The 26,305-nt window shown below is 36.0% G+C and overlaps 1 protein-coding gene across 1 annotated transcript in view; it reads left to right on the top strand.

Annotated features, from left to right (window-relative positions):
- The window catches only part of LOC123545019 (proteasome subunit alpha type-6-like), a 35,991-nt gene that overhangs the window by 8,191 nt on the left and 1,495 nt on the right, over positions 1–26,305 (top strand). Inside the window, exons 2-6 of the mRNA XM_045331239.2 lie at positions 14,681–14,775; positions 17,941–18,022; positions 20,361–20,516; positions 23,265–23,443; positions 26,036–26,130. Coding sequence (XP_045187174.1) covers positions 14,681–14,775; positions 17,941–18,022; positions 20,361–20,516; positions 23,265–23,443; positions 26,036–26,130 — 607 coding nt within the window. The remainder of the gene's footprint in view (positions 1–14,680; positions 14,776–17,940; positions 18,023–20,360; positions 20,517–23,264; positions 23,444–26,035; positions 26,131–26,305) is intronic.

Genomic DNA, 26,305 nt, shown 5'->3' with positions numbered 1-26,305 from the left:
TGTTGGCCAATTCATACAATATTTTGGTAAAAACAGTTTTCTTAGCTCTCTATATTTAGGACAACACATAATAAAATGGTACTCAGTTTCAACTAAATTGGTACAATTTTGACATGTTCTATTATTTCTTTCTACACCATTATATCTCCCTGTTTCTATAGCTAAATGATGAGATGATAAACGAAAACATGTGATTAATCTCCTTAGGTAATCATTTTCGCAAAAAGTCAAATAATTTTCAAAACCAAATGATGTTTTACTTTTTCTATAATACTCTAGTTTTGTACAGCTGTCTATGGAGGCATGCCATTCTTGAGTAAACTGGTCTTTCAATCGTTGTTTTAACATAGGAAATAACTGGCCATCGATATCGTTCTGATAGAAAATATACCCAAAACCTAATTCGTCTAGAAACTTTTTCACAGATTTAACCCATGGTATACAATTGGTTCCATTCACATGTTCTCTTTCATTTATGAATATTTTGTACATGATAGACTGTTTATTTTTCATAATTTTAAACCAATATTTTATTACTCTTTCTTTACACATAACTGACAAAGAGTATCTACCTAGCTCTCCTAGGACAGCCATATTTGATGTCTGAGTTTTTACCCCTAGTATTCTTATGCAAAATTTCATGTGTATTTTTTCTATATCTTTTACATTATATACTCCCCATATTTCTGCACAGTATAGAAGAATAGGCATAACCATTCGGTCAAACAGTAAAAGCTTAGTTTTAACGTCCATTTTTACCCTTGAAAAAATTGAATAAAGACCGTTCAAAGCTCTCAATGCCTGATCGGATAATGTTGAGATAGCTTCTGTAAAATTACCGTTACGGGTAAATTTTACCCCAAGGTAACAAAATGAATCAACAATTTCTAAAGATTCGTTATTTACAAAGAATTGTACATTAGGTTGCAATCTCTTGTTATTAAAAATACAAATTTTTGTTTTATTTATATTGATTTTTAATCCCCATTTTAGTGAATACATATAAAGACTATCAATCTGAGCCTGTAGGCTCTCTGGCGTAGTTGTGAATAATAACATATCATCTGCAAATAAAAGCATATACATACATAGTTGGTTTAAGTCGGTTTCCGTCAATGCATTAAAATTCATATTACATGTGACGTCATTCACGTAAAGGAGAAAGAGAATCGGAGAAAGGGGTTCTCCTTGTTTAAGGCCCAAAGAGACGTCAAAGAACTCTGACAGTGTTGTAAAATTTCTGACACATGCTGTTACCTGTGCATACATTAAATTCATGATTTTCAAAATTTTAGAACTTAATCCAATATCTGTAAGTTTATACCATAAAGCTTCCCTATTTACAGTGTCAAATGCCTTTTCATAGTCTACAAAACAACAATGTAAAGATTGTTTACTCGAAATTATTTTCTTGATAATACTATGTAAAATAAAAACACAATCAGATGTACTTCTATTATTCCTAAAACCAAATTGTGAATCGTTAAAAACATGTTGTTCTTCGCACCACTTATTCAATCTATTACGAAGAGCAAGAGAGAATATTTTTCCCATTGTACTAACAAGAGTTATACCTCTATAATTCGCAGGGTTAGATTTGTCTCCCTTTTTATGCAATGGTACAATAATACCCTTTGTCCAACAACTGGGGTAATTTCCATCTGAATATAACTTATTAAATATCTTTACTAAAAAGGGTGAAATGAATTGTTTTGAATCAATAAAGAAATCCGAAACTACTTGATCATATCCTGGTGCTTTGTTTCGCGTCAAGCTAGAAATAGTTTTTTCTATTTCATCTTGTGTGAACGACTTGTCTAGACAATCAATATACACATTATTGTTCTCAGGAATATCAAAATTCAATGTTTCTGTATCGGATGCGGATGCATTATCCGCGTTTAACAAATTGTTATAATATGTAGCAAATTCATCTAAGTTTATATCATCATTACAAGAATTTTTGTTTCTGTAACAATTAACTTTCTTCCAAAACGACCTAGGCGATTTTCTACTCATTTCAGATAGCTTATGTTTTTCATCTGAAGAATATGCTTTCTTGGTTTTACGCTTTACATTTACGAATAATCTTCTACTTTCTAAAAACTTAAGTCTATTAAACTCTGAATAATTTGATTTAAGTGTACGTTTGTCTTGCATAAATTGACGTTTTGCATTTCTACAGTCACTATTAAACCATGGATTTCTATTTTTCTGGGTACTATCATTTTTGACAGTAATAACTTTACCAAACATCTGAAACGAACACTCGTTAATAGCATTTGTAAAAGATACAATATTATCACTAATTTCACCTCTATCTTCCATGATATTTTCTGTCAAGTCATTAAAAATGTTTCTTTTTGATTCAAGCAGATCTAATAAATCACCTTTTGCATTTGGGTCCCATTTTAATTTTGTTATTGTTTGCATTCTCTTTTTGTATGCGTTTATTTTCACAAAGCAAATTAAATGATATAGGGCAATGATCTGAAAATTCGTTCAAATCCCGCACACTCATATCAGAAATAATTTTAAAATTGTCCGCACTAGTGATCAAATAGTCATCTACACTTGCGCCATGTCTACCCCTACTAACACAATGATACGTGTATTTCCCTGTCTCTAATCTACCGTTTGTTAAGAATAAGTCATTCTCCTTACACAACGTTAAGAGTTTTCTGCCGTAAGCATTTATCATTTTATCATCTGATTTACGAATCGGAATATTGTAACTATCAAATTGTGGAGTATTTACGAATCTCGATAGGTTAATATCTGTAACGAAATCCGGCGATTCGCCGGTACGGCTATTCAAATCGCCACAGATAAATACTTCGCCTAACTGTTTATATGACTGGATATCTTCCGATAACTGTTCAAAAAAGTCAAATTGGAAAAGACAAGAACTATTGCTGGTATAAACACACGAGTCCTCCGGCGGAATATAGCACACTGCAAAATATAAGCTCTTTTCACCCGAGTTAATCTTATACCACAATATACCCCTACGGTCATGTTTCACCAGCTCAATCAATCCACACAATGTATTTTTATAGTAAACTATAATTCCTCCACTATTACGCTTGGCCTTTTTATTGGTTTTAGGTCTTGGACAATTAAGACACTCAAATCCTTTTAAATTGATATTTGTCAATTGAGTGCACCAAGTTTCAGTGAAAATTAACAAATCATACTCGTGTATTAAATTAAGAAAATCTCCATCATCAAGTTTTTTGGCAAGACCTTGTATATTCCACAGGAGAACTGAAACAGTTTTTTGTTCGCTGCTGGCCTACACACTGACTGCCTCTGTTGCAGTCTGCTCATTTTCCATCTGCTGGTGTGCCGTATTATGGAATTTTCTGCCCCTAATTAAGAGTTTGTCATAGGATATAATAGCATCATATCCGTCTGCACGGGCCTTTTTCAAGTCAGGGATTAACTGTCTGCGCTTCTCCTGAATCGCCCTTGGGTATTGGTCGCTGACCCGGTAATCGCTGTCCTTGAGCCTTTCAAACGCGGCCTGTTTTACCGCTACTTTATCTGGCGTGTATAAAAAATTAGCCACGATTGGACGGACTTTCCCGGCGGTGTACTTCCCAATGCGATGCACACGGGGGAGTTTTATCGAATCGACGTCATCCATCGCGAGGGTGTCACGGCAAAGGGTCAAGACCTTTCCTCTGCAATCCTCCGATTTCCGGCCTTCTATGGACTTCTCCTCCGCAAAACCGAAAAACAAAAGGTTGTCCCTCATTGACCTAGCCTGCAAGTCTGTCAATTCCTCGCTGAGTTTACAATTTTCCGCTTTTAAAGCACTATAGTCCTGAAACATTGCATCTTGTTTGGATTTATGATCTCTCAAAATTTTATCTATTTTTTTCTGTTTGTTTTCCAATTCATCACAAACTTGTGAGTCAGAGTTTCTGCTAGTCTCGATTTCTGTTAATTTTCGTTCCTGTTCATGCATTTTAGACTCCATAAAGGTCATTCTTGTGTCTAATGAGGTAACTTTATCGTTAATTCTATTCACTTGCTGCTCTATAAGGTCCAGCTTGTTCAATCGTTTGTTCATTTGTTCGAGTTTATCTAACACCATTTGGTTATAACTGGGTGGGTTTGGTAAATTTGCTTGAATCTGCGATTGCACTGGTGAGGATCTCTGGCTAAGATTATACTGAGGTGGGGTGGTGTAGTGCTGGGGGGTCTGCGCTGCAGGGTCCCCGGGGAGATACTGTCCCCCTGGTAGGGGGGCATGTTGGTTCATATAGTTCGGTTGTAATGTAGGACTACACCCCAGTAGCTGTTGATAATAACCATTTTGCTGATTATTTTGGATAGCTGTATTTTCGCTCATCGCAAATCTTTTATCTGGGTGATCATCGCTCACATTATTAGGTGACGCTTCAGATTTTGTACGTTTCTGAGCTTTCGATGTTCTAGAGTTCTTTTTTGCACTTTTTTTTTCATTTATAACAAACAGTTTGTTGACATACCATTTTGTATCGGTTATAGTCCAATATTATATCCAAAACATGTTTCTATATCTATATATTTAATAATTTTCACATTTATTTTTCACAATTCGAAATTTTCAACCACTTGCCTTGACGCATGCGCAAATCTAATAATGTTTTATAAATAAAGTTATCACTCTGATCAGGATTGTATAGAAAAGATTTTCCCTTCACAAATGTTCACACCTTATCACTGGTGATTAATGGGTTTATAACACCTACTAATATTAAGCCCTCAGCTCAATTAATGCACAACCATGTATAGTTGATAGGTGTTGATTGCATTAATTCAGGTGCCAATAAATCAACTTTGTGTATTATCAAAACATAATCCATAAGTTTCAAACCCTTTAAAAGATATGAATTAATTAAAAAGAATTAATAATAATACAAAAAAATAGGGGGATGTTTTGACCAAATTCTAAACTGAATGGGGGACATTTTGACCAAAATGGGGGGTGTTTTGACCAGGGGACGTTTTGACTAGGGGACGTTTTGACTTGATACCCACATAAGGAATAGTCCAATGGAAACAGCATGGCATACATGTCCAGTATGCTGCTTTCTCCTTGATTCTAGCCTCTTAAAATTTAAATCTTTTAGGGGTGGGCATATTTTTATGCTCCCGAAGGGAGGCATATTAGTTTTCAACCGTCCGTTCGTTCATTCGTCGCAGCGTTAACTTTTTGCATGAAGGCACTTTACCCGCGAACCACTGCACCCAGGACCTTCAAACTTCACATGCTGATAGTACTTATTGAGTACACGACCCCTATTGATTTTGGGGTCACCAGGTCAAAGGTCACGAGGTCAAAGGTCAAGGCGCTGCAGGGCATTAGTCACCATTAGTGACAGCTCTTGTTTTAAACCTGTTCAATTAAATAATTTTTGTTTGTTGTTACAAAAATATTTGCAGTAAACAATGGACATTAAGAATTACAATGTTATCATCTTTTATATGTATTTTTTGCATGAGACTGAAGGAGGTCAAACTCCACATCAATTTAAAACTTTCTCATCGATTTGAGCCCTTTCAGGGCTCACGCTGTCAGTCGCCATTTGTGATTATTTTATTTAAATGGCGAATATCCTTTCATTTTGGCGACAGGAACTGGCGATTATTTAATTTAATAGCTGTATAAACAGTTATGCCAAGTGAGACAGTAACCCGCGGTCTGCTTGTGTAGAAAAACGATAGAGCGGACTGTTTATTACCTCGTGTATTCCAAACACGTGTCAACTATGCCGATAACATTGCCTAAGGCGTAGGATGCAGACAAAAATTAAACTGATTATAACCGGAAGTTAATCTTTCCTTTCTAGCTATCAGTCAGATTCAACTGGCAGGCTACTTTTTTGAAACATTTTAAAACGCCAACGAAAATTTTCTTCAACTCTATATTTGGCAGACTACAATTTAAACCAATTTGTATGGGCAGTTTCCTGATGAAAAATTAAATTGCCATCTATAGTTACAGCTAATTTAATTATCTTTAAAAACATATTATAAACTGACGTAACTGTCGACAATTTCAAAATATCTTTAATCAGGATCTACACACCCTATAACGTGATAGCGCGACACCACCAGATAACATGACACCAGATCGGATAACGCGACACTCTGCGGAGTTTGTTGTCGATTAGAAGTAAATATTTTCAATTTTTTCTTTACACAATGTGAATCAATGAAAAGCAGACTCTTACCAGATTTCGAGGATAGAAAGAGGCATCTAAAGGAATGTTTTCTGAATTGAAAAGACCACCAAATAATCATACAGATGGCTAATCCACGGCCAGATTTTCATTGTTTTGGATATTGAACCGAGGATTTTTTCTCATTTCTGAAGCAACAAGCTTGGCATTACCCTCAATAGAAAGCCAAACATTCTCTCTCTTTGTCTGCCAAATATCCCGGCGAAATCTCCATTACTTTCGAAAATACGAGGTGTTAAAGTCGGATGGGTAGACCAAAAATGTTCTGTCTGACACCACATAATTCCCAGGGAAGGTTCTTACTGACACCAACTTTTGAAGATTAGATGTTCTGTCTGACACCAGCATTTGATCATACTTTTTTTTGCCTTTATTTTGCTCGGTTTGCAGTATTTTATCGAATTTACGCATGTTTTCGGGTATAACGGGTCGTTAAATTCATTTTTCTAATAAGGGTTTAGGTTATAGTGTAGAAATTCACCGTAATTCGGTCGAAAATGTGCCTTCGTGGTGTTGTTGAAAGTAGTATACATAAAAAATACTTACTTTTTTTTATTTTTGGCACTTTTACGTGTAAAATGGGGGCTTATTTCATTCGCAGAATGTATTTTCAGTAAAATAAGACGCGTTTCAGGTTAAATATCGCGTGTATATGGCAATTAATGAGAGAAAACGAAAGATGGGTCGTTTACTGCGCTACACCGTCAACAACGCGATTCGAGAAATTGTCAGTGGTTTCAATTTATACTGGTATAAAACCTTTTAATTTCAACCATTTTCAGGATTCAGTTCAATTTCTTGATATCAGATACAGTATGAAGGGTGATTTTGCACTAAATGATCTATTTTAAGTTTGAATACATCAAAGCTTTCATCACAGTAATAACACCTACAGGTACTTCCGTCTGTTGTCCATTATTCTTCCATTAACCTGAAATATTAATTGCTATTAATGTGTGGAATATATAGATATATACAGAAATTATACGAAAACGGTTGAATTAGCCGCTATATCTATCTACCGCTATATAATTAGCACCCGCAACTTTACAATACTTCCGACAGGCCTGCAGATGATTTGTAATATTGAAAATTGGCAATAACTTAACATTTTAACTAAGGTGTCTATATGAATATTGCCAGCTTCAATTCAATAAGTTGTTTTAATGTATCAAGGGCATGTATGCAATACGATAGTACATTCATTTTCGATTTTTTGAAAGCGTACCAAAGAGTAAGTTCTGGAGGACAGAATGTCTTTAAATTTTCTGTACACGACCTTTGGACTATAAGATTTTTTTAATAATGGGTCTCCTTTACTGTAAATAGCAACCTATCTGCCAGCCGTCTTTTCAATTCAAATGTCTGGATTCCACCTACAGCACAATGAATCAAAATGACGCCTGAGACCCCCTCAAAATATATGTTCTACTTCTATATGAGTCGCGCCATGACTAAACAAACAATATAAGTGGCGTTGCGACCAGCATGGATCCAGACCAGCATGCGCATCCGCGCAGTCTTGTCAGGGTCCATGTTGTTCGCTTTCAAAGCCTATTGCAATTAGAGAAACTGTTAGCGAACAGCATGGATCCTGACAAGACTGCGCGGATGCGCAGGCTGGTCTGGATCCATGCTGGTCGCAAAGCCACTGTGTTGGTTTTCTCATAGTGCTCATATATCATATATATCTAGATACTAAAACATTGACAGAATATGAATAGGTCAACAATATATGAATAGGTCTTTCAGAGCTTGTTGAATATTGACTCTGACAATCCTATCAAAATATGACTCCTCCTACCCCACTCCGAGGTGCACAACCGTTAAATCATTCGGGATTTTACTGTCTCTACACGTTTATTGTCATGACACCTAAAATCGTGCTGAATGTCGTCTTGAACTGTAAAGGTTTTATACTAGGGTTCTAGTGTAAAATCGCCATAGTTTAGATCCATGTACTATACTTTCTAGAACTCCAACCCATAGAAACCCATATATATATAGTAAACTACAAATAATCAGCCGTCAAACTATGAAAAGAAAAGGTGGTGAAGACAGATTTGTGGTGGAACGCCGCCAGATTGAAGCCACTGACCCTTTCTCGAATCGCGTTGTTGACGGCGTCGCGCAGTAAACGACCCATCTTTCGTTTTCTCTCATCATTTGCCATATACACGCGATATTTAACCTGAAACGCGTCTTATTTCACTGAAAATACATTCTGCGAATGAAATAAGCCCCCATTTTACACGCAAAAGTGCCAAAAATAAAAAAGTAAGTATTTTTTTATGTATACTACTTTCAACAACACCACGAAGGCACATTTTCGACCGAATTACGGTGAATTTCTACACTATAACCTAAACCCTTATTAGAAAAATGAACTTAACGACCCGTTATACCCGAAAACATGCGTAAATTCGATAAAATACTGCAAACCGAGCGAAATAAAGGCAGAAAAAAGTATGATCAAATGCTGGTGTCAGACAGAACATCTAATCTTCAAAAGTTGGTGTCAGTAAGAACCTTCCCTGGGAATTATGTGGTGTCAGACAGAACATTTTTGGTCTACCCATCCGACTTTAACACCTCGTATTTTCGAAAGTAATGGAGATTTCGCCGGGATATTTGGCAGACAAAGAGAGAGAATGTTTGGCTTTCTATTGAGGGTAATGCCAAGCTTGTTGCTTCAGAAATGAGAAAAAATCCTCGGTTCAATATCCAAAACAATGAAAATCTGGCCGTGGATTAGCCATCTGTATGATTATTTGGTGGTCTTTTCAATTCAGAAAACATTCCTTTAGATGCCTCTTTCTATCCTCGAAATCTGGTAAGAGTCTGCTTTTCATTGATTCACATTGTGTAAAGAAAAATTTGAAAATACTTACTTCTAATCGACAACAAACTCCGCAGAGTGTCGCGTTATCCGATCTGGTGTCATGTTATCTGGTGGTGTCGCGCTATCACGTTATAGGGTGTGATCTAGGTTAGATCTGTAATAATGTGTTTTTTAATCTGAAATGAAACTGTTTGAAGCGGAAATCTTTTTTTTTCGAATTTTCAGAATTTGTAAAGAAGGTGAATTTGTTGAAATATTACAGGCCAGATATTTTTAATAGTCTATTTTTTTACCAAGACAATTCTGGCATAAATTAATAAATGTTTGTTTTGCACATTAATTAAAAATTATCGGGGAAATCCAGTCCTGTTTCTATTTTTGGAAACATGGCCGATACGGGCAAACTAAACAACAATCAAGAAATAAATTTGCTTGCATACTGTAATTAGCGTAAGTAAAAACATTCTAAAACACTTAAAAATTTGTATATTTATTGAATAAAGCATCAAAAATTCTTTGACAAAAGTTGTAATTCAATAGTGTGCATAGATGCCAAATATCACGTATTTTCGCGACCTGATTGTTTGTACTTTACGAGCAATTTAAGTGCAAAGAATCATGAAAACACTTTGGATATGTATAAAGAAAAAGTATAAACATGAATGATACTCAAAGACTTGGTAAATTTTCCATTGTGTGCCACTGTGTCCATATGCATGAATGGGGCTAATTGAGTCATTGCCCAGTCCATAATGTCAGTCAGTATCAACCATTTCAGCTGTCTTACACAAACTAAATATGTGTCCTGTAAATGCCTTCAAAATCCATCAGAATATAGAATTTTAAACATTTATAGTGGGACCCCACAACCAGTATTTGGAGGTAATTTCCCTGAATCCCCAATTCCCACACCCCCTGTATGGACCTACTGCTTTTTAAAGCAAAATTTTAAGAAAATATATGTGTTAAAATTTATCATTTTTATTGTTATAAAAATTGCTCACAAAGATCCGCATCAATTTTGGCTATTAAGTTTTCATAGGTTAAAAAGTTGGCTATTATTTTTTGGAGGCCAGTGTGAGGGGATCCGGACAAAATCCCCTGCGGACAAAACCCCCTTCCTTCATTTTTGCATAGGCGGACAAAACCCCCTTCATCTTTTGTACAAGGAGGACAAAAACCCCTTCGCTGAATTTTACAAGGCGGACAAAAACCCCTTCGCGGTTTTTACAAGGAGGACAAAATCCCCTTCGCGCTTTTTTTGTCCTCCTTGTGAAAAAAGCAAAGGGGGTTTTGTCCTCCTTGTAAAAAAACGCGAAGGGGTTTTTGTCCTCCTTGTAAAATTCAGCGAAGGGGGTTTTGTCCTCCTTATAAAAAAGATGAAGGGGGTTTTGTCCGCCTATGCAAAAATGAGCGAAGGGGGTTTTGTCCGCAGGGGATTTTGTCCTACACTCCAGTGTGAGCCCTGCCTTTGGTTGGTAGATCAAGTGTTAATGTTTGCACAGTCTATTTCCATAAAGCAAATTTCTATCAAGATTGACTTCTTATTCACTTGTTACAACAGTCGAAATACGCTCAGGATGCTTTTAATTTGAAATTTTGGCTGACAATATTACCCACTGTGTAATTTCCTTTTGAAATATGCAATTTTTGATGCAAAATACTAAAACAAGTATTTACTCAATTTTTCAGTGGTTTCATGAATAATATTTTCCAAGGCATTTTAAAATGTAAGTGACACAAGTTTCTGATGGCAGAACATGCTACATGAGCATGAATTTTACTGAAACACAAGGGCTCAAATCGATGAGAAAGCTCGAATCGACGAGAAACAGGCATACTCACCAGGTCTAAGGGAGTGCAGGGGTGGTGGAATAAGATTTTGACTTGCATGTCTGTTTTTGTTTTAATTGCTATTTTGTACTTGTCCATGTGATAGTTATGTAGTAAATTCTGGTAAAATTTCACTTGTCCGTACAAGCTTTGGGGCAACCTGGGCAATACGGACAATTGAATTTGCCACCCCTTGAGTGGTATAATAATATTAACAGATTATCTGTAAATTTACAGAAATTCTACAAATTTACAGAATTTTTATGCTTCCCGAAGGGTGAGCATATTGTTGCCACTTTGTCCGTCTTTCTCCATAGACGCTTGGGGCTTTGACAAGCTTATCTTAATATTGGTCAACAATTTCCTGCGTATTACAATCACACAGACATATCTGAAGAACATGAACAAGTTTCTTAAGCATCTGGCAGCATTTTGAAAATACCCCTAATATACTATCAGGTCTAAATATACTCAAGATTCCAAACTTCTCCTCATTGTTTACATACAGTGACCTTGTTCCAGGCAATTTTAGTTAATTTTATCCCACACAAACACACACGCTATTGGTGTCCATCGATTCAGTCCTAAAAAATCTTTCCATCCATATATATACCATTACCTATCATGGCCTAATACCAGCAAATTTCTTCATTATTTTCATCTCATGCCAGCGATTTTGCGCTGGCCACATCAACTTTCCGTTGGATTTGCCCGGCTGACATGCACAGGTATTGACAACGCAGAACAGGGGACCAGTTATACATATGTGTAAAACAAACATGTATGTATAGTTGGTAATTACAATCGGGTGAACGTTGTTATCTGTAAACCATTTAAATCCAAGTTTAAGGTGACTACTCTTGAAGTTTTATTTGTTATTTCATTTTCAACAAACTTTGAAAATGTAAATGACCTTTAATCTGTAGAAAAATGGAGGTCCGTACCCCCAGAAAACCCCTAACAGGCTTGTCTAGAGGTACGGATCTGTGCAATGTCAAAGAATCATAACCATACGGTTTTACTTACCTAGTTTTTGAATTATCTTCCATTATTATACAAAATAAGGCTTGTCCAGAGCATAACTTGGAAAGTATTAATGGCATTTTATTGAAACTTATTGAAACATCACAGATTGATAGAGGCCATTGACAGGAATTGCAGTGCCAAAGAACCATAACTCTACCATACCTAGTTTTTGAATTATCTTCCCTTTATTCAATTTTTAGCACGACTAGTCTAGCGTTTCTACTCACCCTGGCGTCGGCGTCACACCTTGGTTAAAATTTTGCATGCAAGTACACAATGGTTATCATTTAAAAGCATATAGCTTTGAAACTTATTTTTTCTTTTTCTAGGTCAATTACCAACCGCACTGGGTCAAGTCCCATAACTCTTGACATGTATTTTGGCCAAATTATGACCTGTTTTGGACTTAGAAAATTCTGGTTAAAGTTTTAGATGCAAGTTACTATCTCCAAAACTATTGCAGATATTCCTGCTTCTGGGACAACAATTTGAATAGTCAAGCACTGGCTGTCTTATGGACAGCTCTTGTCTTCTTTTTATTATCTTCATTTTTAGCTCACCTGAGCCAAAGGCTCATGGTGAGCTTTTGTGACCGCTCAATGTCCGTCGTCCGTCGTGTTTCCGTCAACATTTTAAAAAAAATCTTCTTGAAAACCACTGGGCAGAATTACACCAAACTTCACAGGAATGATCCTTGGATGGCCCCCTTTCAAAATTTTTCAAAGAATTGAATTCCATGCAGAACTCTGGTTGCCATGGCAACCGAAAGGAAAAACTTTAAAAATCTTCTTGTCCAAAACCACAGGGCCTAGGGCTTTGATATCTGATGTGTAGCATCATCTAGTGGTCCTCTACCAAAATTGTTCAAATTATCCCCCTAGGGTCAAATATGGCCCCACCCCAGGGGTCACATGGTTTATATAGACTTATATAGGGAAAATTTTGAAAATCTTCTTGTACAAAACCACACTGCCTAGGGCTTTGATATTTGGTATGTAGCATCATATAGTGGTCCTCTACAAAGATTGTTCAAATTATCCCCCTAGGATCAAATATGGCCCCGCCCCGGGGGTCCCAAGTTTTACATAGACTTATACAGGAAAAAAAGTTTAAAAATCTTCTTGTCTGAAACCACAACACTTAGAGCTTTGATATTTGGTTTGTAGCATTGTCTTATGAACCAAAATTGTTCAAATTGTACCCCAGGGGTAAAAAGAGGCCGTGCCCTGGGGGTCCCAAGTTTTATATAGACTTATATAGGATATTTTTTTAAAAATCTTCTTGTCTGAAACCATACGACCTAGGCTTTTGATATTTGGTATGATGCATTGTCTAGTAGTCCTCTACCAAAATTGTTCAAATTATGCCCCTGGGGTTAAAAGAGGCCCCACCCTGGAGTCACTTAGTTATTATGTGAGTTATGTAGGAAAAAAATACTTAAAAAATCATTTGATCCTATTTCCAAGACTGTTTAATTATAATTACCTGATGACCTCAAGTAATATGATGTCACTTGACTGTGACCTTGACATACTGACCTACTTTCTTGTTTTTTAAGATACAGCCTTGAAATTTTGATGATATACACAGTTTTGCACACCAGTTGTAAAACTGAATTTCATTGACCATGAATGTGACCTACTGACTTTCTTAATATTTTATCATCAGTTTGACATTTGAAATATGTAGCTTATATTACTCAGGTGAGCGATCCAGGGTCATCATGACCCTCTTGTTTTGGTTTCTAATACGTTATTCCCCATACTTGGACAAGCACATGCATCGGGGAGCATCATTCGGTTTTACAGATTCCTTGTTAATCTATAATTTTACAGATTGTAGGTATGAAAACTGCTGAAATTACACTTATTCTCAAAACATCAGCTTGAAATTAATTGGTTTATCAACAGTATGCTAATAGAACAGAAGGTCTTTTCACCCCAAAACACCTAAAATATTGATTTATTTTATATTATTCATTAAAAAAAAGTGTATTAAAGACATGTTATTACAGGTAAAGTTTTGTTCAAGGAAATACATCTAAGATCATTAGCTGAAACAAACTCGTTATTAGTGTTAAAGGGAGATAAAGCCAACGTCACTATGTAAATTACATATTGATTTGTTTCCCATGGATATCCTGGAGACACCCATAATGTATTTTTTCTTTTTACAAGGGAGATAACTGGAACTCCTTACAGTTAAGCTTTTGGAATGTTCCCCTTGAGTTATTATGTTTTATAGTTTCCTTTTCTGTGATTAAAAAATGTCACCAATAACTTCAAAATATGTTATTATTTTGACACCCTAATACTAAACAATAGGGTAATGATTTTTTTTTGGGTGTCTTAAGGTGAAAAGCCATTATTGTTGGCTTTGAGTTTAAGGCATTTTCAGAATAATCGAAGCCAACAGAAATGACTGAAATTTATAACTGACCTTTATTTATGCGTACTATACCAGAACTCAAGAAGATTCTCAAGACCAATGCAGGTACCAGTACAAATAAGTAAATCAGTTAGTTTCAAGCTGCGATTCTGAGTCCAAATATAATTTCAGCAGTTTTCAAACACTTATTCTCTGTGCTGAGATGAACTGACTTGCACTGCATAGGTTCCTTAACTCTTTTTTGTTATTTGACAGAATTGTGCCCCTTTTCAACTTAAAATTTTTTTGTATGTATTAAAGCTGGTATCTCAGTACCCAGTAATAACAAGAATAACATATTATATTGATATTTCAGAGTATGCCTTTAAAGCAATAAATCAGGGTGGATTGACTTCTGTTGCTGTGCGGGGGAAAGACAGCGCTGTTGTTGTTACACAGAAAAAAGTTCCAGTAAGTTTGTTATAGTGGAAGCAGCTACATTTTTGTACTATACCTCATACATAATTTGATCTTGCCTTTTCCTTAAATTCTTTTAACAATTTATTAGACCATTTACAGTTTGAAGTTATTTAAATCTGTTTAGTTGTAGACAAACATATAAATTCATATTCTACCAATGTTTACAAGTAACATGCTGTTAGATTTGTTTTTGCATGAAACTTATCTATATAGTTGATAAATTGTTATTTTCGAAATCCACCCTAAAATCTTCAATGATGGGCATTTTCTATTGGGTTTTAACACCATGGTCAACATTATTGCTTTTAACCCTTAGCCTGCTGGCGGCAGATGATTCTGCCTTTGCGACCAGTGCAGACCAAGATCAGCCTGCACATCCATGCAGTCTGATCATGGTCTGCACTGTTCGCTATTCAGTCAGGAAATTTTCAGTGAAAACCCCTTTGAGTAATAAGTGGTACTGTCCAAATTGAAAGATAGACCAGTCGATTATAGAAATATAGCAAGGTAAGGGTTAAATACACTAATACAGCAGTCAGTTAATCTAAGTAATTCTAACCACTGCATTCCTAACTGGTACTGACAACTTTCTCATATTGATAAGCTTTGAACGAGGAACAGGTCTAGAACATACACTGCATCTGCAACTCTTAGCTACAACTTCCTGTTTGGAAATACCTGGGCTGACTAGGATGTACCAGGACTGTTAAAAAAAACCCATAGACTTGCCTCTTTCATCTACATACTTTGTTGACATGAAATTGGAAATATATCGTCATGAGTTGCAATTTTTCTACCAGCTTTATTGCAAATCTGATGGAAATTACACCATATTGTCAGTAGTTATGCCTCCCCTAAAAGTGTCTTTAGCATAGGCCCAGTGCACTGTGAGCATACTTCAACAGGGCTTATAACGTCATGCATGACTTTGGTAGGATACTTCCATTCATTTTGTATCAATTTGTATTTGTAAATTATTTATTTTGATAACCAATATCCATCCAGATTAAAATCAGTTTTTCAGTTAGAGTAAACCATATCAATTACTATGCCCTATACCTCAGACAGACTATTCACCATAAGTAAGTCTTTATCCAAGGTATGGATGACGTTAATGTTGATTCACTGATTTTCTGCTGAATTATTGAAAGAGAGCCCCACACCTTGGTTAAGTTTTGTGTGCAAGTTCACATCTCAGTCACCATTCCATGTATTGGAGTCAAGGCTTCCTAGTCACATAACCCACTGAAGTAACAAGTTAGATAACTCTTGAATGAAATGAATGCAGATTTTTCCTTTAGAGTAAGGTTTAGGTTCTGGAACTATCAAGCTGTATCTTGGGAACAATTACAGTAAAACTCACTTATAAGGAACTCGTATATAAGGAACACTCGGTTATAGGGAACAGTTTTCAATTCCCCGATCGAATTCCTTCTTTATTCAATGTAAAAATCCTCGGTTATAAGGAACACTCGGTTATAAGGAACACTTTTTTCAGTCCCAATGTATGAAATTCAATGGAAAAACCCTCGGTTATTGCGAACAGACATAAAGAATAAAAATCGCTGATGACGTCAGAGTAACTTCGGCACTTTCATGCGCTTTTATGAACATGAATAAACACATATCATTTCATTTCTATGATCTTTAGTTTGTTATTTGACGGACATGATAAAAAAGAAAATAAATAATATCATCATTAACTTATATTTACTGGAGATTATTTTCCAGAGCTACATGTATTTGGTATTTCATGTTGACAACAAATCAGTCGCAGACACGGTCATGTCATACTATCCTAAATAAATGTGTTAATTACGCGTGATAACAATGGCAAACAGTCCAGTTTACAATATTTCAAACTGTAAAAATTATAGCAGGTGCTAAAATTGGACAATAGCAAAACTATAGGCATAATTTACACTGTAATCCGTATGTATGGCGCCATTGTCTAGTCGTAATGCACTGTATGTCATAAACACCCTACTTTTAAATTTTAATTGGTAGTCTAATTTGACATTTTTGTCTTGATTATTTTAACATCTTTTTTATATTAGTATTGGTGCCGATTCACATAACATGCAGTCGAGCAAGGATACGGCTGCAACAATGTTTTTAAAGTATTTTTTGAGAATAAAACATGTGAAGGCATCGAACCCCACCCACTAATAGGCAGTGTGCAAAATAAGACACTGCTTAAACAAAATTTCTTCTTTTTTGACATCTTTATTTTAAATGTCATGTTCTGAATTTTTTTTTTATTAAATGGCAGATGTTTATAAAAATGATAATTTTAGAAGTTAACAAAAATTGATTTTCTAAATAGCTTTTTAAAGGGTTACTAAGAAATATGTATAATAACTACATTAATTTCTTGAGTGGTATGAGTACTTTGGTACATATAATGTAGTCCTACAAGAACGTCGATGCTATGCGCTTCGCCGTTGTTGGCCTCATAATTTTATCTTCGAAAAAAGCATAAATCACATCATTTTACCGACGTACATTTTGGCTTAGTTTAGGTTTGAACGCCGTGTTTCAACACGTTTTCAGTTATTTGTATATATGCAGTCAGTTTACCTTACCGGACCGGTACTAGACTCACAACTTTCTCATATAAAGATTCATGGACGACCCGGAGTGTGAACACATAGCCCTTTTCAAACGTCAGTCAAATAGTGTTCGCTATACAAACTGTGTTCGTTAAACAAACCTCGGTTACAAGGAACTAGTTCGCTATACGGATATAAGGTACCTCGGTTATAAGAAACATTTTTTTGAGGTCCCAAGCTGTTCCTTATAAGCGAGGTTTATTGTATATGTATTGGATTGAAACTTCACACAATACTTCCCATACAAACAAGCCTACTGAAATAATCAAGTTACCGGTCATTGGATTTTTTAGGACTGGTCCTGATTTCAGACATTTGACTGCCAGAGTTTCCTTGTTAAAATAAAGCATTTCAGGCTTTATGATGTAGATTTTCCGGCTTTTGAAGATCAAGTACTATAGTTAGACCAGTAAGTACTGGAGTTAACCAGGCAGACCAGGATGCACAGGAGTTGTACTTATAAATTTGTTCATCAAGGATAATATCAATTTTAATAAAAATATTTAAATTTTATTGATAATGTAAATGGTTTACTTGCTTTCAGGACAAGTTGTTAGATGCAGGTACAGTTACCCACCTGTTTCAGCTGACAGAAGATATAGGATGTGTTATGACAGGAATGATTGGTAAATTACACACCCCAGTTTATTTCAAGGACAAAACACTTATCATCTTGCAGATTGCTTCTAGATTTGAATAGTTACTGTAATGATTTTGAAATGGAGTATTGTTTTGGTGAAAATTCAGAGCTTTTTATAGCTCAAATATTTGAAATTATACAAATAGAGATTTTGTTGTTACCCTTTTGTTGGTGTCCCTGTCGGCATCACACAGTGACATGTAGGCTGGTTGGTGTCCCTGTCGGCATCACACAGCGACATGTAGGCTGGTTGGTGTCCCTGTCCGCATCACACAGGGACATGTAGGCTGGTTGGTGTCCCTGTCCGCATCACACAGCGACATGTAGGCTGGTTGGTGTCCCTGTCCGCATCACACAGCGACATGTAGGCTGGTTGGTGTCCCTGTCGCATCACACAGGGACATGTAGGCTGGTTGGTGTCCCTGTCCACATCAAACAGGGACATGTAGGCTGGTTGGTGTCCCTGTCCGCATTACACAGTGACATGTAAGCTGGTTTCTCAGAAACTACATGACCAAATACTTTCAAATTTCACACAATGTCTTTTGCATCATTAGTTGACCACTTTTTTATGCATTGACATTTAAGGACTTTATACAAATATTTGACATAATTATTTTTATGCATACAGTTATTGTCTTAAATATGTTCTAACTGCATTTTATATTTCACCATAGAAACATTATTCAGGGTAAATTTCATAAAATGGGGATGAAAGTTTTGAATTTCAGTATTATGAGTTTAATTGCATGTGGCAGGGTTGGCATGGTATTTACCGGTGCGGTAATTCCAGGTAATTCCCGTACCGGGAAATACCGTACATAACCGCTTATAAGACGCATTTTGAGGAGTCATATTTCCGGGCCAAAGAGTGGGACGCGTCTTATAAGTGCGTTCTACACGAAAATTAAAAGAAAATCTTAAAAAATCTTCAAATTACAGCTCAGTACATCTTTATTTCTGTCACTGCAAACCGCTACTTTCGTTTTTTGGCCGCCATTTACATAGCGGTGATAAAATCTTTAACTGCACGTACAGTATTTCGGCCCGCTATAAAAATCGATACTAATTTAGTTTACGATTCAAAAAAGTATATTTTTTTTACAAATGTATTATTTTTCCTTTTAAAACACCAGAATGTATTGACTTTAAATTAACTTGTAAATTGTAATGGAACATAGAAATATTTTCACAGCCCGCAAACCGAAAACAATTAAAAGTTAATTGGCGCCAATTACAGAGAACTGTTTTAGGGTGTTAAAACACACTCGTTATGAAATATTTGATGCTTCTAATCCGCAAATAAACAGCTTTGTGATTGACACTGATTGATGTCAAACTTCGGCATCTTCAAGCCTCTGATATAGGTATCAGTTGTTGTGATAAGTGTTTAGCTTCATTAAAAAGACCAACATTTTGAATCAAGTTCCTAATTCTTGCTTCTTCCACAGTCTTTACACTTTGCTTTTTGTTTTAAACCATCATCAGATTCTATGATATCATAAAAATTCCACTAAGGATCTTTGGGCTTCATATTAATGCTAACTGTCACAGGATGAAAGGCGGAATGAAGTACTTTTGAAAAATAAAAAGCAATTACATGTATTTTGAGAAAGTGAATAAATGCTCAGAGGTTTGACTGATGAATTTCTTTCACTGTTTTGTGAAATCACAATGGTGGGAATTATTTTACAGCAAAGTATTGTTACTTTATTTGCAACAAACATGTGCAATAGGATAGTAAAATATAGTGCTTGGGGCTATACTGTATATTCTGTATCATTTTAGAATCTGTCAATAATCCACCAATTAGCAGTAACACCTCCCCTTTATTTTGGAGTGTATAATTGGACTATTTGAAAGGAGTGTAATCTTGTCTGAAGTTAGTATGATAAAATTTTTGGGTCAAATTTACAACGAATGTAAGGCCTGAAGAGTATTCCCCAGTATTTCCCGCCGTCGGGGGGAAATACGAGTATATACGAGTATTTCCCGTCTTTTTGCCAACCCTGGCATGTGGGGCACATCACTTGTTCATTTTAATGCTATAACAAACTACGCTTATCAGGGCATCTTTTTCTCAACTGCATGATAACAAAATAACAAGTCCTGTCTTTAACTGTTAGAAGGAATTGGTCCACATATATAAATGGAGGCTACTTTAAAATTTAGTACAACACATGGACTTACACATCAGTTCATTCTGACATTTGTGCATTATTTATATTTAATGTAATATCAATGGTTTATTGTGAGAAATGTTTAACAGTTTCGAACTTCAATATATTGTAAATGTTATATTACATGCACCATTACTGTTTCAGCTGATAGTAGATCTCAGGTTCAGAGGGCAAGGTACGAGGCCGCCGTATGGAAGTATAACTACGGTTATGAGATACCTATAGATATGCTGTGTAAACGTATAGCTGACATATCTCAAGTCTACACACAGAGTGCTGAGATGAGACCTTTAGGATGTAGTAAGTTGCATGTGCTTCAGTGTTAGACAGATTTTTATACACTAACTGAAACTGTTATTCCCCTCTTTGAAGAAGGGGGTGCATATTGCTTTGCACGTCGGTTGTGTTGGTCAGTAAGTCTATTGGTAGTGCGAATGGTTTCTGCTCTATAACTTGAGAACCACTTTACCCAGAACATTCAGACTTGGTAGCATTATTGGGCATATAAAGTAGATGACCCCTATTGTTTATGGGGTCAATAGGTCAAAGGTCAAGGTCACAGGGGCCTGAACCTTGAAAACTGTTTCTGCTCATTAACTTGAGAACCAACTGACCCAGAACTTTCAAACTTGATTGCATGATTGGGCTTATGAAGTAGATGGCCCTGTTTTTTTTTTAGGGATCAGTAGGTCAAAGGTCAAGTTCATAGAGGCCTGAACTCTGAAAATGGTTTCTGCTCAATAACTTGAGAACAGATTGACACAGACCCTTCAAACATGAAAGTATAAATGAGGAGCCTTATTTTTTGGGGGAGGGGGGAAGGGAGTCAATAGGTATAAGGTCAAGGTTACTGAGACCTGAACATTGTACTACTTCCGCATGGTAACTTGAGATCCATTGGTCGCAGGGGCCTGAGCCCTTGAAACCAGTTTCTGCAACTGGAGAACCACTTTACTCAGTATCTTCAAGTTTGATAGCATGATTGGGCTTATAAAGTAAGATGACCCCTAAGACATGAACATTAAAAACTATTTCAGCATGATTATTTGAGAAGTACTTGACCCAAACACTTCATAATTGATTGGATGATTTGACTTAAAGTGTAGATGTCCCTTATGCCCAATGACTAAGACTTAAACTATGGTCTACTATTGATGTCAACATTAGAGTCATTAAACACTCAGTTATAGTTCCAGCTTCCTCAGTTGTGCGCTGTTTCACTATTCAGCATCGAAATGGTCAAGCGGGCTGTCTCCTGTGACAGCTCTAGTTTTTTACACTCCTCAAATTAACTTCTTAGATTACCTCATCAACACCCCACATTTCTGCCCCATTTTTACATTTCTGACCTTGACACTAATATATTGTTTCTTAGATTACAACATACCCCCCTCCCCCCATTTCTCTTTAGTAGTTTACCCTCCCCTACACCCACCCCCAAAAAATAAACAAAACGTTTTTTTACATGTCTTACACTTATATCCCTTACGGATTTATAGTACCATGCACCACCCTTCCATACGCCTCACCCTTTTTGTGCCCTCCTCCCCCCATGAGTGGTGGGGGCATATAGATTTGGTATTGTCTGTGCGTGCGTGTGTCTGAAGTTCGTGACGCGCCTAGCTCGAAAAGTATTTGATATAAATTGATGAAACCCTGCATGAGTCTTTATCATGATATGAACTTGCGCACCTTCTATTTATTATCTGGCTCCGCCCCCTATTTTCAAAGTTAATGGCCCCTGAAATAGTCAAAAATGCACATTTTCCCCTTTTGACACGCCTAGCTCAAAAAGTATTTGATATAGATTCACGAAACCTTTCATGAGTCTTAATCATGATATGAAATTGTGCACCTTCTATTTTTCATTTGGCTCCGCCCCCTATTTTCAGAGTTATGGCCCTTGAAATAGTCAAAATTGCACATTTTCACCTTGTGACATGCCTAGCTCAAAAAGTATTTGATATAGATTCACGAAACCTTTCATGAGTCTTAATCATGATATGAAATTGTGCACTTTCTATTTTTCATTTGGGTCTGCCCCCTATTTTTGGAGTTATGGCCCCTGAAATAGTCAAAAATGTACATTTTCACCTTGTGAGGCACCTAGCTCAAAAAGTATTTAATATAAATGGTTGAAAACTTGCATAAGCCTTTATCATGATATAAACTTGCACACCTCTAATATTTTGGCTGGCTCCACTCCCAATTTTTAAAGTTATGGCCCCTGAAATAGTAAAAAAAATGCAGTTTTTCACCTATTTATATGCCTAGCTCAAAAAGTATTAGATGTAAATTCAGGAAACCTTGCTGGAGTCTTTAACATGATGTGACCTTGCACACTTGGCATTCTTCTTGAGAATCTTAGCTCTTATTACACTGTTATGGCCCTTGAAATAGCCAAATAATGGCTTTTTTTGTTTGTGATGCTCATAGCTCAAAAAGTATAAGGCCTAGAATAATGAATCCTTTTCATAAAATATTTGTTGAGGCTATACCCCATAAAGACTGCAAACACTTGAATTATTGCCCCTTATTTGTGACAAATGTACCAGTGGGGGCCACACCCTGTGTCCTACAGACACATTCTAGTGTCTAAAAAAGTTTAGATATTTACATTCCTCACAAATGTATCTCATTTGTTTTCTTAGTGTACACCATCCTCCCACCATTTCCTAACATGGATGCATGACCTAAGCATAGTTACAGCTATGTACGTGGTACAGCTATGTTATTCACTTTTACTGTTTAAAAAAATAAGACTATAGTTTTCCATAAAGGTTATATGCCTTCACTTGACTATGCTTATTAATTTTCAGATTGCTTTACTGCAGATTAATTCTCAATTGGGTGAATGCTAATTCGAGGGTTCAACGCAATAAGGGCGTATCTACATATAATAATCATATGTAGATACGCCCTTATTGCGTTGAACCCTCGAATTGCTTGAACAAAATTTGTAGTAGTGAATATTCACAAGTTTTGTGTCGTTGTAGATTAAAAACATTCATGTCAGAGTTAATCCTTATAACAATGCTATATTTTCAGGCATGATTCTAATAGGTTATGATCAGGAAATAGGTCCCCAGGTTTACAAGACTGATCCAGCTGGCTATTTCTGTGGGTTTAAGGCCACTACAGCAGGAGTGAAGCAGCTAGAAGCCAACAGTTTCCTCGAGAAAAAGATCAAGAGAAAACAGGACTTCACCTATAATGAGGCCATAGAGGTATCTTAGACATTTAGTACTTAATACAAAATAGCACCTCAGAACATTTAATTTTGTTTTGTTTATCTTGTATGACAGTTTTTGGTCCTCCCCACCCCTCTCCCCTCCGTCCGTCCGAAGTTCGTGACGCGCCTAGCTCAAAAAGTATTTGATATAAATTGATGAAACCTTGCATGAGTCTTTATCATGATATGAACTTGCACACCTCCTATTTTTCATTTTGGTCCGCCCCCAAATAGTCAAAAATGCACATTTTCACCTTGTGATGCATCTAGTTCAAAAAGTATTTAATATAAATGATTGGCCCCTGAAATAGTCAAAAATGCACATTTTCACCTTGTGCATTGCCTAGCTCAAAAAGTATTTGATATAAATTGATGAAACCTTGCATGAGTCTTTATCATTATATGAACTTGAGCACCTACTATTTTTTTCGTCTGGCTCTGCCCCCTATTTTCAGAGTTATGACCCCTGAAATAGTCAAAAATGCACATTTTCACCTTGTGACACGCCTAGCTCAAAAAGTATTTGATAGAGATTCATGAAACCTTGCATGAGTCTTTATCATGATATGAACTTGTGCACCTCGTATTTTTCATTTTGGTCCGCCCCCAAATAGTCAAAAATGCACATTTTCACATTGTGATGCATCTAGTTCAAAAAGTATTTAATATAAATGATTGAAAACTTGCATAAGTCTTTATCATGATATAAACTTACACACTTCTTATTTTTTGGCTGGCTCCACCCCCTATTTTTAAAGTTATGGCCCCTGAAATAGTAAAAAAAATGCACATTTTCACCTTATTATGTGCCTAGCTCAAAAAGTATTTGATGTAAATTTATGAAACCTTGCTTGGGTCTTTATCATGATGTGTCCTTGCACATTTGGCATTCTTCCTCAGAATCTTGGCATTTATTACAAAGTTATGGACCTTGAAATAGCCAAAATAGAGGCTTTACCCCATTGAGACTGCAAACATTTGAATTATTTCCCCTTATTTGTGACAGATGTACCAGTGGGGGGCACACCCTGTGTCCTACAGACACATTCTAGTTTACTAATTGAACTGGCTTTTAACTTACCAATTGGCCCACTTTCATTAAAGATATATTCAAGTTCATATTGAAAATATGAACAATTACTTCATAGTATCTGTGTATATATTGATTTCATTTGATGAGGATTTTCAGCATTTTAAACTAGTATCTAAAAATAAAATATTTAAGTGAAAGTTGAGCATTGTTTATCTTTAACCTCCTCAACAAGAGTATTTTGGTTCAGCTTAAAAAAGCTAACAATCTTTTCTTCTAGAAAATGTAAAATTTCAATTTTTAAATTGTCGTACCAGCAAAATGAAATCTTGTAAGAGTCACTGTGAAAGATCTTTCAAAAAATCTACCTCTTTAATACTCCTGTTCAGAAGTGTGTTCTGATGCAATCTACAGTATGACAACATTAATAAACACAGGATCTACACATCTGTTGAAATGATAATGATTTCCAGCTACTCTCAGGCTTGCAGTTTGTAGATATATTCAAGTCTTAGAATATTGTTCTAGTTCAGCCAAATTAAGAGCCTATTAAAAAGTTAAGAGGTTACTTTTCTATAAAAATCTAATCATAAATATGCGTAGTCTAAGGTAATAATATTATAGTGATTGTTTTTTTTTAGACATCTGACATAAAGCAGCAGGTATGAGTAAAATTGCAGAACTGTCTGCAAGGTAGAAGTCTTCATAGTCACAGTTATGTTTTTTGAACAAAAATGTCTAATGTGTTAAAGGTGGTTAATCAGATTTTTGTCAGGTAATGGATATATTCAAAACTTAAGCAACAGATCATTTACATGATTTGTATTCACTGAGTGCTGAAACAATGAATTGTTTACTAATTGTCTGCCAGTCCGTCAGTGGGTAGACACTTTGGTTTCCAGTCATAGACTAGAGAATGCTTGGTCTTACAATGTGCAAACTTCATAGGACAGTTGCCTGTGTTGAGAAGATAACCTATAATTTTTGGGGTCAGCAGGTCAAAGGTCAAGGTCAGAGTGACCTTAAGACTGAGAACTCTTACTGCTCAATAACTTAAGAACACTTTTTCATTTTTTGGGGGGTCAAAAGTCAAGATCACTGTAGCATGGAGACTAAAAATGATTTCTGCTCACTTAAGCTTACAGTCATCAAACTTTTTGGACAAGTGCCTAGAGTCAGTAGATAACCCCTAAAATTTTAGGGGTCAGTAGTTTTAAAGGCATACTCTAGAATTGGTGAAATTTTTCCCAATAATAGAATTTCTTCAGTTTTGGAAATAGAAGGACAATCATCTAAGAAACAAAAATATGCAATAAAGTCATAGGTCACTGGTATTGAAAAAGAGTTATCTGCCCTTGAAAACGGCATTTTCCCAATTTTGTTTCTTTGGCTGTTAAACTTCATAGAGTGACTTCCTGTTGTCAGTTGATAACCCCGGTTGTTTCTGAGGCCATTTGGTCAAAGGTCACAGCAGGCTATGTTGGGGGACTACGTATTTGACAAAAAGCTCTAAAAGACTTGTTCATTGATGTATAACACTGCTGTCATTGTTTTCAGATTGCAATCACATGTCTGTCCACAGTGTTGTCAGCTGATTTCAAGGCATCAGAAATTGAAGTTGGTGTAGTCACTAAGGAGAATCCTCATTTTAAGTAAGTATCTAGTCTGTAAAATGAGCTTTCTGGACTTGATTTTCAAGTGAAATGTTTGTGCTGATCAGGGTAACCTTACTTTGCCTTCAGTGTATGTTATAATTATAATGAGCATCATCAATTGTTACTGAAGTTTCCTATAGCCATCTAGAAAAGGTATATAGAATTCTTTCAT

Source organism: Mercenaria mercenaria, chromosome 1 (genome assembly GCF_021730395.1).
Source record: "Mercenaria mercenaria strain notata chromosome 1, MADL_Memer_1, whole genome shotgun sequence".
Classification (NCBI taxonomy): Eukaryota; Metazoa; Mollusca; class Bivalvia; order Venerida; family Veneridae; genus Mercenaria; species Mercenaria mercenaria.
The sequence above is the reverse complement of the archived record's forward strand: the minus strand, read 5'-3'. Positions and strand labels throughout refer to the sequence as shown.